A 20128-nucleotide genomic window follows, 5' to 3' on the forward strand; every position below is an offset into this window, starting at 1 on the left:
ACTGGTTTTATTTAGGAATAAAAAGCCTCCTCCTCACATGTTGGGTTGAAGGATAAGCATAACTGGACGTCTTCAACACAAGCTGACAAAGAAATCAGCAAATTTCAATGATCTGAGAGGTCTTTTCCAACCTAAATGATCCTACGATTCTATTAACTACAGGATTTCTAATCCAACTGATATTCAGAAATGAGGTATTTTCTTAGCAAATTCAAACAACAGAAGTTTCCCCTAAAAACTTACAGCAGCTTGTTGCCCAAATTAAACACCTCCCTAAAAAGCAGAAGTTCTGTAATGCTGAGAAATGCAGGTCTGTCAGTTTTTACAGCTGCTCACCGATTTTGTGTGATCTGGCCGTGGAGCAATCACAGGAGGAGGAGCCTCTTCATCATCCTCATCATCATCTGCCACAGCTGTTGATGGTTCTGAACCTTTGGCATTGGTCTGCATTTTTACCAAAGTTTAAAAAAGACAGATAAACAAATTGTCTCCCCCACAGTATTAAAGACTTCATGTTTTTTCTTCATATTAAGATAAAAGAATTCTTACTGATGTCAGAATAACTTAAACCCCTCAGCCTAACCTTAAGTTATTACATTTTACTATGAGACTCAAACACTGTTGCTCCAGTGAAATACGTCATTGACCACCCGAATTTATGTTTTTATTCCACAAAAAAAATTCCTAATTTTTATACTTTTAATCTTTATACCGTTTAATACTTCAAGATTTGGGATATAACAAGTAGAGAAGACCTGAACTTGTATGCATCACAGAATATCCAAATAATAGCAAACACACTCACCGTTGGCGTTCCTGAAGGGAAACCGTCTTTTTCTAAACAGGACAAATAGCAGAATACATACAATCATCAGAAAGAAAATAATAATAAAAAGAGAACTTTGTAGAGTACAGGGTAAAAACGTTACAAAGCCTTACTACTCAGCTACTTTCAGAAAGAATTTGGAAGAAAAGTAGGTAAAACTGCACCTGTTTGTGGGACAGTCCTTCTCTCAGCCCCCCATCTAGGAGTCACAAATTATTCTGCACAGCTGATGTCACCAGCTGGTGACATCAAGTTCAGAGACAGCTGTGAGGAGCAAGGTCTCCAGCATGAAACCAGTTCATCCCAGTCCCAGAGCCCCAGCTTGATAAACACAGCCCATTCAAGTTCATTTTGGCTGCTATTCTGAATGATCCAGTTCCCTTTCTTCCCCTCTCCACTTAAAACAGGAAATTAACTGGACAACGCCAGTTTCCAGGCAGTTTTCAATCCATCTTTGTATATTTGTGCCTCATTGAAATGCACCTTGATTTTAGCACTTGAATCTTATTTATTGTTTTGACAGAGAGGAAGACTGTGCTCCAAATACCCAACTCCAGTGTCTTGCACACTTGGCTCTCACCTGGAGCAGAAAAACTCAGATATTTCTGTTTTGCTGTGTCTTTGGAGTCGTAGAATTTCAGCACATCTAGTACCGCCTGGGGGTTTTTCTTCTGTTCTAGCTTGGTGATATTTGAGGTCTGAAGCAACCGAGCCCATTGTTCTGGCATTCCCTGAAAAAACGGGGGATTTAAGCATCCTTTCTATACTCTAAAGGTTTTTAAAAAGCAAACCAAATTTCTTCCCTCTATAAAAGCATAACATGCACAGCCTTAAGCACACAAGCAAGTAGGATGGGGGGCCAAAGGTGAAAACACAGATCACAGTGCTGACACAACTCTTCCAGGTGTGCTGGGCCAGATGTGAGCGGTGGGAATACAGAAACACTCAACAGCTCCAGTGTTACCCACTAAAGACAGCAAACTGAAGAGGGTTTGTCAGGGAGGCCTCTCCCAGGTGACACAAAGCATCAGATGTGACAGTGGCACTGCAGAAGCACTAGCAGGTCACAGTGTGCTGTACAAACACACAGGAAAAATAGTTCTTTGGTAGAAACAAAGACTAACTCGCACTTTATCCTAAAGCTCTGCCTTGGCTTCGCTGCAGCCCTGACCCGTGGTGTTTCCTGAGGTGCTCCAAGGCAGGAATACTCACAGTGAACTCTCCAGTAACAGCATCAAAGCCAACATGGATGGTATGTTCAAAATCTGATGGTGGGGAGATTTCTGGCCTTTCCTTTTCCTTCTTCTTGCTTCCTGAAAAAGACAGTCAAAGATCTCAATGTTAGAAAGAAATTCTTCCCTGTGAGGGTGGTGAGGACCTGGCACAGGGTGCCCAGAGCAGCTGTGGCTGCCCCATCCCTGGAGGTGCTCCAACCCCAGCCGTGATGGGATTTTGTGATTCCAAGAACCAATACCTTGTTCCATTCAAATAATTTATATTATGGCAGCAAGAAAATAAGAGATTAAGAGCACCAGAGTGCTCTGTTGAGCACATGAAATCTAAACATATTAAGTGTTTACAATGCAAAAAAGGACATTTTAATATAGATTAAGAACAGCAGAAAAGACAACTTCATTCCAACCTCAAGTTCACCCTAAAGACACTTAAAACTCAGTTGACTCACTGCTTCAATTCAAGGTAATTAATGCAAACTAGGACTTCCTGTGATGAAGATAAGAGTTTATAGCCTCAGAGCAATTACCTAATTTAAATTAAAAGGGGGGGTAAAGCATAATAAGTACCAGAAGCAGGAACAGATAATTAAAAGGGTCACATGCACAATCCAACATAGATTCAATTGAATTGATATTTTCTAACACCTGGGGCTTCGGATTTTTGTTTGTTTGTTTTGGGAGTTTTCAGGGGGCGGCTCGGGGTTTTTTTTTTAGTTTTTCCTTTATTTTTCTGCTTTGTTTTTAAATTCACCTTAAAAGTCCTCTTGTTTCAGTACGGAAAAAGCAGGTAAAGCAGCACCACCCTCTTGGTTACTACGAGGCAAGCAAAGATGGTGCTGCTCAGAGCCAGGAATCCGTCTGAAATCCCCTCAGGCTGGCGGGAAGGGAAGGACGGGGAGCAAGGACAATACTCCCAAATGAAAAGCCATGTGGGCTGCCTGCAGCTGAACAATGCCGTGGAAAGACACGGCTGTTATAAACAGGATATCTTTAATATGGCTGCACAGGGCAGAGCCAAAAAGCCAACGGGCTGTCAGACGTTTCATTAACGGCGCTCAGTCACAGCACAGGAGAAACTCGCTGCTGTGAAAACCAAGGAAAGCACCAATTCTGCCCTATTTCTTGCAGTTTTTTATGTGGAAGCAAGGGGAAACATATGTATGTATAGAGAGATATATATATAAAAAGTTGTATTCCTCAGGAAAGCTCCTGTTTAGGAGCACTTGACATGCAGCGAACAAGAGCTGGTGCTCAAGCCCTCCAGCACGTGCTGGGTAAATAAACCCACTCCTTCCAAAAATACACAGATCCCATGAGTAGGCAAGGCAAGCAGACTAAAACCCATTGCTCTGCCCACAGGAACAGCAGTGCAGCACTTCAAACAAACAGCCCCAGCCAGAGGCAAGCCCGGTGAGTCATGAGCTGGCAGGACATCCTCGAGCTCCGAGAACAAGGCCACGCTGAGGCCACGCTGACTCCAGCCCCCGGCTCGGGCTCCGGATTGAGACGGGAATCCCTTCAGTGAAGGGCAATGCTCCTTTCAAACTGCACGTGGTGGTCTTTCTACTGACATGGCTGAGCCCTAAAGACCAGAGTCTGTAAGGAGAACATGAGAAGCTACTACAGGTTGGTGGCAGCACCCTGAGAGAGACTCCAGCCCTCTGAGGGTGCTGAAGGTGGCAGGTCTGGGTGCTGTCAGCTCGGTGCAGTGCAGTATGTCTGGAGGAAGTTCTGCCTTAGCCCTTCAATCCTGCAGAAATGGGTGTTTTACCATTTCATTATTGGTCATGGGACCCAGAATTTGCCCCTAGGCCCTGAAGAGACAGCAGCATAGCCCCCCGTTCCCAAGAGGGGAAGACACACAGGTCCTCTGGAAGGATTTGGTGAGCTGGAGAAATGCTCTGTCTGATTAAGAAGGTGCCTCAAATACAACTGGACTCTTCCCCAAATGAAGCCACAGGCATTCAGCAAGGTGCCAGCCTCGGTACTTCCCAGGGCAAACCCATCCTCAGGCTGCCCTCACTTCCCCCCAGCCAAATTCCATACACAAGGCAAGAAACACAGCTGTTTCCCAACAGCTGGAGGTAGCAGGCAGCTGACTCCAGATGTGCACCTGGAGTTGCTGAGCCCCAGCTGAAACCACACCGAAATGTGCCCTGAGCACGTGACATGCAGGATCTGGGTGATGCCCTCAGCACCTCCTTCAATCCTTTCTGCTCAAACATTTCTGGTTTTAGGGGACTATTTTAAAGCTTTCCAAAACCACACAGAGGTTCCTTTGACTTCAGAAGTCAAGCCAAGAAAATTCATGGCAATAAAGTACTCTAGTAAGAAGATGACTATCACTTCATTTATCCTAAACAATGGAACCAGGGGGGAAAAACCCTCCATGACTGGTGGTTAAATAATCCCTTCCAACCCTTATGATTATTTCAGCACAGAACTAGCTCAGACTTGGGACAGAAACTGTGTGATTGCTAAACCTCTTCATCTGCAAGTCCCCCAAAGCACAAGAACCTCCCAAGGGAGGATCCAGGAGCAGATGAAGCTGGCCAGGAGGGACCTTGCAAAATCATATGGACAGAGACGTGCAGACAAAGCCAAACAACATTTCAGGATAATGGCAAGGATTTTTTCATTTTCTGAAAAGGAAAACTGAACATTTTTGTACTGATTTGTTAACTTAAGTGCTGCCTGGAGACATTTTTCCCATGACAAAACTTCTACCCCAGGCTGACAGATTATTTTGCATCTAGTCCCAATGTATTTTTTAAATCTGGGCAGGAAGTTAGTATTTCTGTAAAGCTTCCCAGCAGATTAACTTAAAGAATAAAAGGATTTAAATGGGCATTTCTGGGGAGGGTGCGTCCCAGCCATGCTAATGAACAAAACAACTAACATCTGACTATTGTGTGAGTGCCAGAAAGACACTGTGCCCACTTCTGTTCTGCTTACATTTGACAGCCAGTTTTGCAGACTTGAGGGCCAAAATCCCTTCTTTGGATATTTACATTAGCCTTGCTGCAGCTCATCCAATAGAAAAGTTCCTTCCAAATTAAAAAAATACAATTTTCAGATAGTTTCTTTAAGTTAGGTAATTCAATTTCCATTTTTCCTAATACCTTGCCATGCAGGAAAGCCTGCTTTTTTTCAGGAGGACATTACTCGAATTACTTTTTAACATCTAGAAAACACAAACTGACACCCATTTCCTCTAAAACCTACTTTTCTCAGCAGAAATTCTTTCTTCTATTTTTAGTTCGCAACACTAAGTACCAGAAGGTAGATGCTAAACAAATAGGCAGATTAATTTCCCTAAATTAGGTACATGTCAATATCTAGAGTGGTCTGAATAAGCATCAAAGGACTCCAAAGAAACTTCAAATGAGCCAATGCAACTTCAGATAATTCTTCAACCACCTCCCCATTCCAGCAACAAACAAACCCACCATCAAAACGAAAAGAGAAAATGTCCACGGAGAAAAAAAGGTGTCATGGAATGTCACAATGCTCACCAGCTGTACTTGCACCCACTTGCATTCATAATCCATTTGTTACTAATTCAGAGCAAGGAAAACCTTCCTTCACGTGGGGTTTATGTTCTACTTCATTATATCCCTGTCTGTAAAGGGGCTCAAATGCTCTGATGAACCACCAGTGAAACAGCATAAAGACAACTGCCATCCCAGCTCCTAAACTGCTCTCCTTGCCTGAAGATGGACAGATTTGATCCTTCCATGCTATTTCCTTGCAGAACTCACCAAGACAAATTCTGGGTATTTCCTTGTGCGATCAACAACAAAATGGTAAAACACCGTTTCTGCAGGATTGAAGGGCTAAGGTAGAACTTCCTCCGGTCACACAGCACTACACTGAGCTGACAGCACCCATATCTGCCACCCTCAGCACCCTCAGAGGGCTGGAGTCTCTCTCAGGGTGCTGCCACCAACCTGTAGTAGCTTCTTATGTTCTCCTTACAGACTCTGGTCTTTAGGGCTCAGCCATGTCAGTAGAAAGACCACCACAGCTACTGCCATAGTCCAGCCACAGACAGGCTATTTCACAGTAAATGACCTTGTGAAATAACTATTCTGCCTCCAAAAGCTATACTGGCCAAATTCTTCCATCCTCCAAAAAGAGAAACACACCTACTGTTGAGAGCAGAAAGCCAGATCTCAGGAACAGAAGGAAGCCTGTCTCTCTGGATTTGATCTCCAGGGAGAGGCATGGCTGCAGAGCTGCTCACATAGCTGAGTGAGAGCAAAAACCAGCCCTGGGAAAAACACTCAGCCAACAGAATAATCAACCAGAGGAGCAAAATTTCTTCTAACAACCAAACTTGTGTCGGCATGACTGAACCAGTCCTGCCCAGCACACCAGCAGCAAGGCACAGGGAGCCAAGTGCACAACTAGGAAGGCATCAAGAGCAGCAGGGTCTTCTCCAAGGTGCATATTAAAAGCAATGTTAACTAGTAGATTAATAAAATGCTTAGCAGATTCAGGTCAGGCTTAAGTCCCTGTGCAGTTTTACCACCACAGATGTTAGAAGGTATTTCTATCTATGCATTATTTTGTTGTACATGGACACACATTCTGGAGGGCCAGGATGAAGGGCTCCACTGCTGTACATGCATTCCCCATACAGAAAAGAGGACAAACAACACACAAATACAGTCTAGTATTCATTATAGCATTTTTTTTCTCAGAAATAATCTTTTTTACAGCAACCCAGGTTTATCTCCACTAGTAATCAATCCTAACAGTGCAGTTTCACAGACAAAAAGATGTAACTTCTCTTAGTTTTCCCTCACGCAACTGCACCTTCACCACTATTTCTCTACTGACTTTTTTTTCTCCTCAAGGTGCCATATAAATGATCATCAACATGAAGTAACCTCCAAACCAGCTGGGTGCCCAGTTTAAACTGGAAATCTGCATTTAAGTAACATGATCCCCAGGAATGCCAGACATTGATTGGGGCTGTTTGGAAATGCATTAGTTCAAACTGGGCAGCAAATAAGGGGTGGTTTTCCAATCCCCTACACTTGGACAGGCTGGACTCTGACATCTAAAGCACTACCAAAAGGAGAGTAAAGGAATGCAAGTGGAAAAAAGGAGGCATCTTACCTTTTTCATTGCTATAGAATATGGAGATGATTTTATGCCTGGGTTTCCTCTCTTCTGGGACAGAGGGCAGGGGTTTATAGCTGTGGTTGGTTGCCAACTGATCTTTGCCCCCTGCACTGAAGATAGCACTGCTCATCCGGACAGGAGGGGCAGGGGGCTTGTCTTCCAGTTCTCCGTTGTCAGACATGGTTCTCAATAGCTAGGGGGAAGCCCTGGAAGAGAAATGGGATTTGAACATAGGAAAAGAGCATGGAATACATGAACGTACCATTCCTTCTGCTGGCAGAGGGGAAGGAGGCGTGAATTCAACTCTGAGGAACGCAGACACTGACGCCTCCACCAAAGGAAGCAAATCCCTTCCTCGTTCCCACTTCTGGGCCACCCATTCATTTGTGCCAGCAGCAGCATTTGTGGGATGGAGCGACAAACATTTCCAGTGATAAAAGTAATCCAGACCAAATGAACAATTCCCAGATCTGGTTCTCTGTTCCCACAAAGGGCCTAAGTACAACATCCTTTAGGGGTAGTTCTAGTCCAAAAAGCTTCATGCTCTAGTGCCAAACAGCTTTAAAAGCCTTAGATGCTTTCCTTCTTGTCATTTATCAGAGAAGATCTTGGGGGCAAAGGAACAGCTTATGTTTGTAAGCCATAACTCAGCACACCATCCACATTAAGTCGCACTCAGAGCATCTCTACCCAAATCACACAGCATTCGAGAGCACAGCACTGAGATCCACAGGATGCTCTCCACTTCTGAATGAGGCTTGCCTTGCTTCCCCACTTGGTGCCAAACTTTCTCCACTTGCAGAAAATAACATATAGTATCACCACAATCCTCTTTGAATCCTCAATAAAACCATGAGCGAAAACAAGGACAAACAGCTGCTACAGCTACAACCACAGCACAATAAAACATCTACGTGACACATTCCCCATTCAAAAAGATCTCTGCTAGCATTTCCTCCCTCCTCGTAGTATTTTGGAGATTTTTCTCTGATCACCAGGAAACAGGCAGCCTCCCTGCTACAAGTAAAGAGTACAAAGAAAGATGTACAGAAATTACCTCTCAATGACAGGTAACAGTAACAAATGTACCCTCGATTCCTCTGTTCACTCAAACGACAAGCTACCTCCTTGGAACAGGAGCCAACACATCTGTGTTGACCTCCTCCTCCTCTCACAACAGTTTGGGAAATGAATGGCTTCCTGGCACCCACCAGCTTCCCATCACATCTCAAGGCATGTCTCACCTTATCAGTGTCATTCACAAGAGCCACGACAAGGAGTGCAATCCCCTCTCAATTATTGTGCTCCCAGCAACACAACACCTGCATCCTGCCCAGCAGCAGAACTAAAACAACGTGGGCTGTCGTTCCCTGGCATTTCACAGAGTGGGTGAATGCTGCCAAACCCCACCAGAGGGACGTGAGTCAGGCCAGCAGCCTGGACTGGAGCAGCACTCTGGTTTATGTTGTGGAGTTCAAGGGAGATTAACATTAATTATCCCCATAAATGCCCATGAAAGAACATAATTTCTGTAAAACACCATCAATGGCACAACGTTCTGGCAGTGCAGTAGAAACTGGACATGTGCTGGTTGCTCCATGACCTGGAGGCCAGGAGGAAGAGCACTCCAAGCTGTGCAGCACCCACCTACACGGCCCTGCCTTGAAGCCCTTCTCTGCTGACAGAATTATAAACAGACCTGCCACCTGAACGTGGCTGCAGGGATGCAGCTGTGAATCAGGCAGCGATTCCCAACACTTTTCCAAATCCACTTACTGATTGCTCTTTCAGATGTTGCAAGGCATCTGCAAGATTGCCTTGTTTTCCAATACCTGCACCGTAATATGGGGGACAAAAGTTAAGTATCCTGCAACCCAACAGCAGACCTGAGCAGCCAACCCACAGGGATTTTAACTCCAAATGCTTCCCATACCAGACGTTGCAACACGTACATGCCACCCATTTGAGATGTATAAATCAAATAAGGTATTTGCCTTATAAACATATAGATACAAGAGATTCACCAAATCAAACTGATATATATATATGTATATATTCCTATACAGGTATATTCATGTATACAGATAAATATTGAAGTTGGGTTTGGAGTGGTGGTAGTACAGGGGACCATAATCTGTGTCCCTTCTGTCCATCAAACCTCAGAAAAGGGGTGGATATAGGGTCCTTAGGTATCCAAATAGGGACAGACAGGTTAAACAAACACATTCCTTCTTTGCAACAAATGCAACCAGACAGCTAAATAAACCATAGCAGGTAAATAAGTGCATCACGTCAACTTGAAAGCCAAAATGATACACTGTGCAAAGAAAGCAACCCCATGAGTAGCCTTTTGTACTTTTCTAAAGCAAACCCTATTACTTCCTCCATCTGCGCAGTTTTTCTGTGCTGTCTGATAAGAGCAAGAGCAGGATGTAAGGATAAACAACTCACCTGCACCTGAAACTGGACAAGAACAGACTTGGCCCTCCAAACCCACAGTAATTCCCCACACACTCCCTTAGAGAGGCCAGTCACTAAATTAACAACACTGTCATGTGGTATTCAGGCTACAAATTAAAAAAAAAACCAACCCCCCACACCAAAAAAACCCCAACCAACTGCACTTCTGCTGATGTAATTTTAAAATAAAATTCTCACTCTAGTAAAAATCCTTCATTTTCAGTGACACAAGCAGCTCATTACATACTCAGCCTTGATCCAAAACAAATTAGTCCTTAGTATCTCATGTGCTCCAGAAAAGAAAGAGACTGTGAAGTAATAAGTTGGAAGGAAGGATACGGAAATCCAAATCTATTTCAAAAGAAAACCAGGCACTTCAAGGAACTGGTGGACAAGAGATGCTGGTGTAGCAGCATCTGAGCAGAACCCTCAGAGCTGCAGCTCTGATCAGCTGCTGACTGTTCAAAGTGTTCAGAGATCCTTGACCTCGCTCAAAGTACAGCCCAGGAGCTCCACAGCAGGAAAACAACCTGTGGGGCTGGTGGAGCAAACTGGAGAGACAGAAAGAGCTCAGGCATCAGCTTCCCACCTTGGGGACTGGCTCCAGCACCAAAATCCTTCCAGCTCATTGCATTTGTGGTCTAGGAAAACCTCAGCTTTAAGGAAAAATTTAAACTGTGATTTATTTAACAACACATGGCAGAATTTCTGAGTGGCTGTTTCAAAGATCATTGCTAAAATAAAGTGCTGAATTCAAACCTAGTTTGCACAAAAGCCCATTTCAAAGCACGGCAGCTTTGAATTCATCATTTAAATAAATGACAACAGCTCCACTCACACCAAGCATGTCACGAAGCACAGTTCCGATCCTTCAGTCGTCATCGGAAATGAAAAATCAATCATTTTGTCCAGGTTCAAATCCAAATAGCTCTCTCTCTTCTGCACTCAGCCAAAGAACAGAGCAGTTCCCCTCTCCTTTATCCTTATCCTGCCTTCATCATGCAAGGAAAATTTCCACGGCGGCATCAGGAAGTATTTGGATATGGCTACGGAGGTTTGGTATTATGGGCAATAAATGGAGCAGGGATTTTAAAAAAGGAAAAAAAAAGTTTAGAAAGAAGAGTGCAAATACACCCCGAAGCTCTGCTTCTGCTCTCTCAGCCCCCAAAGAGGAGAAGAAGCGTGTTCAGATCACAGCAGCCAGATGGAATCACTCCTGCACCATCACCCACGTGCCTGCCCTGCTGATTCATTCCTTGTGCAGGGAATTGCAAAGACATGGGGAATTTTTTTTCAGTGCCTGCCGGGAGTCTGTAACCCAGCAAAGGGGATGTCAGGTTCGTATTTCTCTGACACAATCAGACAACACAAGTAATGGTAGGGTTTTTTAGCCTGGCTGAAAGACATTTACTAAAATAGTTCGCCTGAGTTTGAGCAGCCTCACAAAAGCATGCTAAAGGTAATACACGGAAGAGGGATTCACTTTGATCTTTGCCAGTGAAGGAAATACCAGTAATAATAACGTATTCAGCACATCAGCAGCTCCCCCACAATCACTACTCACACTACACTTAATACAAGAATTAGAAAGCAGTGGACTGAACCACAGAGATGAGCTGAGAAGCTACAAGTAATACTTAACTACAGCCTTCAGATAGGTTCAGTCCCACCACAGGACACAACTGCAGCCCATCACACTCCCAACAAAACAGACACAAGAAGAGCTAAAAGCTTTTCTCCCCACAGTTCTGCTGTTTAACCCACAAAACACATTCACAGCTGCCAGTGCTGTGACCACAGAGCTCTGATTCTCAGTCCTCATCCCCAGTACATGACACTCTTCCCAGCTGCTGTCCCTTCCTTTTGACAAATATTTCTTGCCCTGCACTAGGGCAGTGAAAATGAAGTGCTCTGTCCATCCTAAACAGCCAAAGAACAAACGTACTCTTCTGCAGAGGGAGAAGCAAGTGTCCAGCAGGGCCTGGGTGTCCTAAATCCCTCACCACCAACGCTGAGAGACCTGGAAACAGGTTCCTCCCAACTGCAACTCCTCTCTCCCATCAAATCATTTAGCTTGGAAATGATCTCTCAGATCATTAACTCAGCACCATTAACCTTTCCACCTTTGCCCAGAGAGGCTGAGGCAAGCCACGCACAGGGATCTCCTTGGGTAGCTTAACCCACCTCCTGTCCCTCCCAGCCCCCGAACAGACCTGCCCACCACGTTCACATGTGCCGAGTTTCATTTTTACAATCTACATCCTGCTGCTCTCTAGCTCCTCTTTTGGGGATGGAAAGGGCCCAAGAACCCACGGTCATAGCCAGGTCACAAGAGAGGCACAGCCGTTCCTGTCACTGCCACTGGTGGGAAAACACCCAGAGAAACGTAACCCCAACAACGAGTAAAAGCTGAAGCGAGGCCTGGGCAGTGCTTTCAGAAAGCTGACAAACACACACTGCTGCAGCACGTTAGTCTGAATGCTTTGGCTTTGACTTGCCCTTTTTTGTTGTTTGTCCCCCCCAGTTCCCCTTGTGTGAGGATAAAGCTGGGCTGCTTCCTGAAGGACTTCCTAAGCACGGCTCTTGTGCCGGCCCCGGCTCCCTCGTGACAGGGATGGAGCCTGACACGCATTCCCAGCCCAGCTGAAGCTCTGCATTGCTCTTCAGCTCCTCTGACTTCTAGAAAAGGACAAACATTTCTCCTCTCAAACTTGTTTCCAGACAAGGAAAGGAAATAAAAGGAAAAAAAAGGAATAAAAGGATGAAAGGAAATAAAATAGAAGTCAATCATTCTGCTATCTGCTATAGTGCACGCTCACATTTTCTCTGGAGCACTTGTATTTGAGCAGATTCAGTTTTAAATCCCGATTACAGTGCACACACATGAGCCTCATAAAGCCCTGAGCAGGGGTAGGAAGATGGTACCGTGTGTCAAACCAAACAGCTGGTGTAGAAAGTTCTCACATCACAGTGACCTGAATTTGTCTTCTTAAGATGTTCAAATTAATGTATTTGAGCAGTCTAGGCTGCACCTGTACTTCACTGCCTGGGATATGATTCAAAGCTCCATTGGAATACTGCTTGGAAAAAGAAACCAAAACAAAACACATCCAGCTCAGAGCAGCTTGATAACATGTCCCTAAATTCCTGCTCCTGGCACACAGTGCTGTGCTTTACACCGCCACTGATCTCTGAGGAGCCAGAACTGAATCAGTGAAGTACATCAAATAAATCTGTGACAGGAGCCTCAGAGAGCTGCCAACTGAACTCAGCTCTTCACTGCAGGTAGAAATTACTCAGCTCACTTACTATCAGCAGCACAACACAGAAGGAGCAGCACAAACGTCACATTTAAGTCCATTTGGCAGGGCTGACCAAAAAGGAGGAGTAACAAATTTGAGGCTAGCAGCATGGCATTAAGAAACACAAACACTTTGCTTCTGATGTGCCACTACAGCTGCAGGGTACTTTTTGGGACAACACCTGAACTACAAAACATTTGGGCCATGGACACAGCTTGAAGGCAACACAGCAAAACTGTCTGTGGTCTGACAGAAGGAACTGAAGAAAACAAAACAGGCCAAAACCGCAGGAAGGGCTGCTGGTGGGTGCAGTCCCTGCAGAGGACACCAGGGCTGAGAAGAGTGAGTTACCACTGCAGCATCTCCAGGCAGCAGCTTCACCACTTCCCGGGGAGCCTTATGGGGCCACTGGCAGCACTTGTCACTGCATCCGGGACAGCCAGGGCCAGAGCAGAGGAAAAGAGCAAAGGAGATGTCTAGGAAACAAATCTCCAAGGCAGAAGATGTCACGTGAAAAAGTGCACAGAGCCAGTAAGAACAATACAAAAGCTAGTGTGTGATGCTGCAAGAAAAGACTGGTGTGACAAGGCAGATTTAAGATAGTCATGTCCCACTCTTGCTTCATATTCTAAAAATCCTTGCTGAAAATGCCTGGAGACTCATTCCCATTGCCCCCAGGCCTGCAGTGGGTTTGGCAGCTTGTTTATACACAGCCTCCCCACACCGCCGCCTCTTAATACCTGAAAATCACCATACTGGAAGAGATGAGACTTGAGGCTTCATAGTTCTGGGAAAGAGGTGCAGTTTTTAAGTGCAGATTGGAGGGCTGCTCACTTCATCAGATATTCCATTTTCTTAGATTGAACAGATTTTGGAGCCCAAAAGCAGAATGAAAAGTCTCCATGGGTATTCTTCTTTTCTCCCTGCCCCCTCCTTTTTTTTTTCAAAGGCTCCTGTTGAGCAATAGATTTCCTGTGATTAGCTCACTTAGTGCTGATTATAGCTCACTTCCTCCCAGGGATTAGCAGAAAGCAGCTTTCTGACAAGTTTTTATTCAGATGGTGCTACCTAGCCACAGCTTCCTGCCCCATCACTAACAGCCTCTTAGTTCAGCAGCTCAACAGCTTCAAATTATTTCACTGCTGCAGAAAAATTCACAAAACCAGCACATCTCAGACTGTCTTCTCCATGAAAAACAAAACAAGTCTTTTGGGATGCCTAGCTTTCCAACTTGAAGCATTTGGAAGCATTATTTGAAGCATTATTTAATCAGATCCAAAAAGGAGGTTTTTGGAACAGAATGAGACTACCTTCCAAGACCGAAAATACTTATCTCATCATTTCAACTAAGAAAACTGTGCAAAAAAACCCAGCAGCGGCAGACAAAGAATTGCTTTCTTGCAGACTTGGCAAATGTAGTCCCAGATCTTCTGCTTGCCAAGAGAGGACTCGTGCAAAAGCATGGACAAGAGTAACTGTGATAGTGGCCAGGAAGAGCCAGCGGGATAATCTGTTCCACCTACGGTTATTGGAAACGCCTGCGGATGCTCCAACGCAACACGCGGCGCTCGGAGCCATCCCACCTCTGGAAAGGCAGGTACCAACCTCCACAGGACGTGCTGGAACCTCTCCATCCAGCTTTAGGGGGTCTCAGAAAAGAGGATTTGGTCAATGCCAAACCACACACCGGCGAAAACCAAGTTATTTTTATTTAGCTTTTCTTTGTTTAGCAGAGGAACCTATCTAACCTAGAATATTCCAAACAAGCTCAGATTCCCTAATTTACAATCACAAACAGGCAAGAGACTCACCCTACAAATGATGCAGTTGAGAGAACAGCTGAAAAAGAAACCCAGAAATAAAAAAGATCTGAGCCCAACCAATTTGTCATTAAGATTTACAAAGGGACACAGCAACCAAAGCAACCTCTCTACAAGCAGGTCAGGTCCCCCCTTACCATCTTCCCTTTACTGCTACAGGTGACAGAGGGAAAACATAACATTCCCACTCTTAACAAGGAGGAAGGAGAACCTCAGCCTGATTTGGCAAAATGAGACTGGATGACACATAGAACATACCCAGCTAAATTCTTTCCAATTTGTCTTTTTCCAATCCCTTGATTTCCTTACGATTTTTGCTGAGTCACACAAATAGAAGGGAAACACAGCACAAATAACTGTTGTTTAATTGCCAAGTGATAAAGAGATTTGGGGGAAAAAAGAAGATAAAAATCACAGTTGAGTGGAAGGAATAAAAAAAGCAGAGAGGAAATTATCTTTAGCACAGAAGAAGGAATAGCCAAAACTGTAATAGATGTGCTTACCATGAACTGAGTTACACAAGACAAATATCCTACTGAGGGGTATTTGAAAGGGTTCCTAAGGGTCCCTAAAGGAAAATATTCTTCAAACCTGTTGCCAAAGTCCATTACAACCTGGAGCAATTATTGGCTGTGTAAGGCACTGAGCAGATGTGCAAAGTCTTGCACTGAAAATGAGCAACTGGGCTGCAAAAATGTCATTTTTGAAATCAAAAGGGATCTCAGCCTTTTGAGGAAGATCGTGACTGAAAAAAATTAACAGGGAAAATCTGAGTAGGCCCAGACTACTGCCAAGATGTGCAAGAATCCTGGTAAAAGCCCATTAGTAATAGAAAATTTAAGCAAATTAACAATATTTAGCTCACTGAATACTGGGGCCACCTGTAAGTTGCGATTCATCTGCGCTTTGTCCCTTGAACCCTGCAGAGCACTCAACGCCCACCCGAGTCGTCACTTCTGCTTCGTGAAGTAAATGTGGTTCTGCTGAACTGTGGTGGCATTTTGCCACCAGCAAACCAGGAACCTCTTCTCTGTTTTATCACCTCTGAAACACCTCAAACACCACAGATGACCGTACCGGATGGGCCTCAGAAGTGACTTCCCAACTGCCTTGATTTCCCATTTCCCTTAAGTTTGGCAGGAAAAACTCACTTTGGAAGGCAGCTGATGACAGCAGCACATGGAAACAAGGCAGAGGGATGAGCTAATGGACACAGATGCCCATTCCCACCTTTCTCTGAGGCAGCCCTTGCAGGAACACAGAGGTCTAAGGAGCGTGGTGGAGGAGGAATGAAATCCAAAGGGATCCAAAGGATCCATTCCCACCCTCTGCCACGGGGCTGGGGAGTTGCTGCCTACCCACCAAATTTAGGCCACGCTCCGCTTTATCCAGCCCGCAGCCAGAGTTTTCCTTCAAGGAACCACTGTGCAAAGATGCATAATGATAATACGTGCTCCAGGGTGTTTGAACCAGCCTGTTCAGCAGTGAACAAGGAAATTATCCTTGTTCTGCCTCCTGAAAATCCTGAGTCAACTAAAGGCAGACAAGGCAGCCGGCGGCGGGCATAGCGCATGCAAATCCGTGAGTCGAGGTGTTTGTGCTTACTCATATTTCACCACCTAGCAGACACTTTTCTGCCTTTATTTTTATAGCTGAGGTTTTCTAAACATCAAAGGAGAATAGGGAAAAGGGCAAGTAGGGAAAGTTTACAAGAAAATTAAAAAAAAAAAAAAAGAAAGAAAAAGGTCTACATCTCATTGTTGAGATTCTCTCTTAATTAAAGCTGACATTTACAGGCAGGGAGGGACCACGAATTCCAGAGCAAAAGTTATTTGACTAAAGGCTGCCCTGCACGAGGCACCTGTAGAGCTTGGTGCATTTCTGTGTTAATAACAGCGTTCCCAGCTCTTTAACCTGGAGATTCACCACGCCAAGAGAGCTCTAAAAGCCTCAGGCTGCTGGCAAAGTGCAGAAGGGTCACCAGTAACCCCAACACAGAATGAAAGTGCTTTTGTAACCTTTTTTTTTAACTCCAGAAATATTACTGGGCGATGGTAAGACAAGGCCATGGCTTCCCCTTCCAGATTAGAGGTAACTGGAAAGAGAAGAGGTAATACAAAGTGTATGTGAAGGTGGCAAAACCAGAAAGAATCCAAGGTTAAGGGATCTTGGCACTCCCTCATCATTCTGGTAGAGCTGCCAGATGTCAGCTAAGGGAAAAAGGAATAACAAGGGAAAAGACAAAGGGGAAAGATGAAATGTCTCCCTCCAGAAGAGCTCTCTTTTTCATGGGCACTCAGAATAGAGCTCTTTGTTTCTCTCTAGGGGCTGCCCAAGGCTTGCTCCAACCACTGTTACCACAGTGGATGGTGGGAACTTCAGCTTGGCTGAGCAGCCCTGGGGCCAAACCCTTGATTCTTCTTACAGGAGTGTCAACCTGCCACAAGGAGAAATCCCAGGGGACACCAGTACAGCTGCCAACCAGACAGTCACAGCCCCTGGGAAAGGTTCACCAGTTTGTTGAAACCCCTGCATAACCCAAGCTCAAGATGCTTCCTTTCTCATACCCACACTGGACACAAATTCGGCCAGAGAGAGCAAAGGCTCCAAGAAATCAAATGCAGGAGCTGTGAATACCAAAAGCACGTGAGCACAGCAAAAACAAATCCCCCCCCCAGAGATGGCTTCAGTGGACACAGCTCATTTCCCAAGCGTATTCCAGCAGCACTACACAGAAACTAGAGACAATTTCTACTGGGAGAGTTCTATTCCATTTGTGCCACAACAGACTACACTGACTTCTCCAAACATGGAAACTTCTGCAGGAGTAGGGTTCCCTGCAGCATCCCACTTCTGCACCACGAAGTTCACTGCTGATAGCTGAGAAAGCTGTTTGTGGAAGGGACCTTAAAGCTCATCTCATTCCACCCCCTGCCATGGGCAGGAACACCTTCCACTAGCCCAGGTTGCTCCAAGCCCCATCCAACCTGGTTGCTCCTGCCCCATCCAGGGATGGGGCAGCCACAGCTTCTCTGAGCAACCCGTGCCAGGGCCTCCCCACCCTCCCAGGCAAGAATTTCTTCCCAATATCCCATCTAAATCTCTCCCCTTTTATTGTAAAACCATTCCCTGCTGTATTATTGCAATCTGCCCGTGTAAAAAGTCTCTCCCTCTTTTTTATAATCCCCTTTTAGACACTGGAAGGTCTTCCGTGGAGCCTTCTCTTCTCCAGGCTGGAGACCCCCAGCTCTCCCAGCCTGTGTCCAGAGTAGAGAAGCTCCAGCTCTCAGAGCATCTCTGCAGCTTTCTCTGGACTTACTTTAACAGGTCCATGTTTCTTCTGCTGAAGACTCCAGAGGGGGATGCATTATTCCCAGTGGAATCTTTTAATTAAATGAGAAAGCAACAAGCTCAGGAAGGGTCACCCCAATACTTCCCTGCCAACAGCTGCTCAGGATGAAATCAGATCTTAGTAAAATACTCGCAGAGCTCAGCTGCGGAACCTCGCTCACACTTCTGCCACAGCATCTGCACGAGTGTTTCAGGACTGTCACATTCAGAGAGAACTTCACTGATGAGGTTTGAAGTTTTACAGATTTTATACAAGGACACAAGCCCTCATTTTATTTTTTCCTGGCATATTTAGGTCTATTAGGAAAGGTGAAGTACCTAGATGAGGTATACAACCAATTCTGCAGCACCCCAGGCAACCCCTTCCCCATTATTTCAAGACAAAATAAACAGTACAAAAAGTACAAAGCACAGCTGCCACAAACTCAAATTATCCTGAATACTCAGATACAGCTCTGAACATTAGACCTGGATTCCTCAACAGAAGAACAAAACACTGTAATAATGTTTTCCTTCAAAAAGCGGAAAGATGAGCAAGGCAGAGGTGCTCTGGCAATCACTCACCGCAGTTCACACTCCAGTACTCCTGTTGTGACATTGTCTGAGTTTTCCTTCTGTGCTGTTACAGATTTTCTACTTTAAAATTATTTGTACACATACAAGCAGCACATTCACTTACAGCTTAATGCAGCAAACTCCCTGAAATTTGGGCTAATGTTCTTGTATGCCTTTCAGGGAGTGAGAGCGCTCATTTGGACACTGGAAATAACAATTTCCACTTAAAATGCTGGCTGCCAGATTGAGTTTTTAAACTAGCTTCCTAATTTTACTTTTTTAGGTCATTCCTACTAAAACTACCTTTCTCACTCTTCTCATCCATAAGTAGATTTTCATCTAAAATGCCAAAGAAAACTAATCCAAACCAACTAGAACTGGTGCACAAGCTGCAAATCAAAATATACTAAACAGCCAAAAAAGCATGAAACTGTATCATAATTCAAAATATAGAAATAATTCTTGTGATGATGTGGAAATTAATTTTTGCCAAGCCTACAGGACAAGTACAGGAGCCAGGAAGTAGGGAAAAAATATGAAAAGCCCCAACATTTTAATATGACCACTCCATACACCGCTTACAACCGGCAAATCAAATGATCAAAATACCCTAAACATAGATATTTAAATAAATGTACAATGGTTTAAATGCCAATTGTGAGTGGTTAAACAAAGTGAATTTTCAGAGTGATTTAATACATCCCACCAATATTAGTACACTTTGAGGGAGTTACTATCCATGGCTGTTTATATAGGATGCTGCAGCACCACAGCCACAAAAATTGATTTTACAGCTAAAGAATGAAATACTTCTTAAAAAAATAAAAATACAAAATGAAGAACACAGTTACCAACTGAATAGACAAAAGGCCTGTGAAAACTACAACCAGGCAGGATAACCAGCACCCTGGGAGTCTGAAGAGCTTCCAAAGGAAGCTGTCAAGTTAAAATAATATTGAAAGAGTTGACAAAACGTAATATTGCACTTAGAAAGCTGCAAAGGGCTTGAAAAAACCTACTTACATTGTACAAATTCTGAGTTTACCACATAAGCACAGGTGACTGTGCCTGCTCATTAAACCATGAATGGCATTCCTATAGGCAGAATTAGACGACTTCAGTGAAATATGACAGAGCAAGAGTAAAACTCCAGAAAATGCATTTTCAGGAGGCTCAGGCATTTACACACCAAAAGGATGCAGTTGTCAGACCTGGTTCTACCTTATTGTCTTGCCCCAGTAACTGTAGCTGTGCAATTATAAAGCCAATGAAGATGTTTGTGAGGGTGAGACTGAACTCACATAAAACAGACCTCCAAGACCAAGGTCTGACATGCACAAAACACAAACTCAACCATGACATGGAGGTGTCTGTCCATGACATCCTCACGCACACACACCACCCCAATTCCGAATTAAAGCTATTTATTTTAACAGAAACAAGAAA

At 44.4% G+C, this 20128-nt stretch overlaps 1 protein-coding gene across 2 annotated transcripts in view; it reads right to left on the reverse strand.

Annotated features, from left to right (window-relative positions):
• Window positions 1-20128, reverse strand: part of PAK2 (p21 (RAC1) activated kinase 2) — a 42179-nt gene that overhangs the window by 14066 nt on the left and 7985 nt on the right. For both annotated transcript variants that reach the window (XR_007205644.1, XM_048313939.1), the window contains exons 2-6: window positions 7189-7400; window positions 2039-2139; window positions 1407-1557; window positions 806-837; window positions 337-444 (exon numbers count right to left, since the gene is read on the reverse strand). Coding sequence is in view for 1 of the 2 variants with exons in the window: in XM_048313939.1 (XP_048169896.1) it covers window positions 337-444; window positions 806-837; window positions 1407-1557; window positions 2039-2139; window positions 7189-7375 (579 nt within the window). In the remaining variant the exon portion in view is untranslated. The remainder of the gene's footprint in view (window positions 1-336; window positions 445-805; window positions 838-1406; window positions 1558-2038; window positions 2140-7188; window positions 7401-20128) is intronic.

Source organism: Corvus hawaiiensis, chromosome 10 (assembly GCF_020740725.1).
Source record: "Corvus hawaiiensis isolate bCorHaw1 chromosome 10, bCorHaw1.pri.cur, whole genome shotgun sequence".
Classification (NCBI taxonomy): domain Eukaryota; kingdom Metazoa; phylum Chordata; class Aves; order Passeriformes; family Corvidae; genus Corvus; species Corvus hawaiiensis.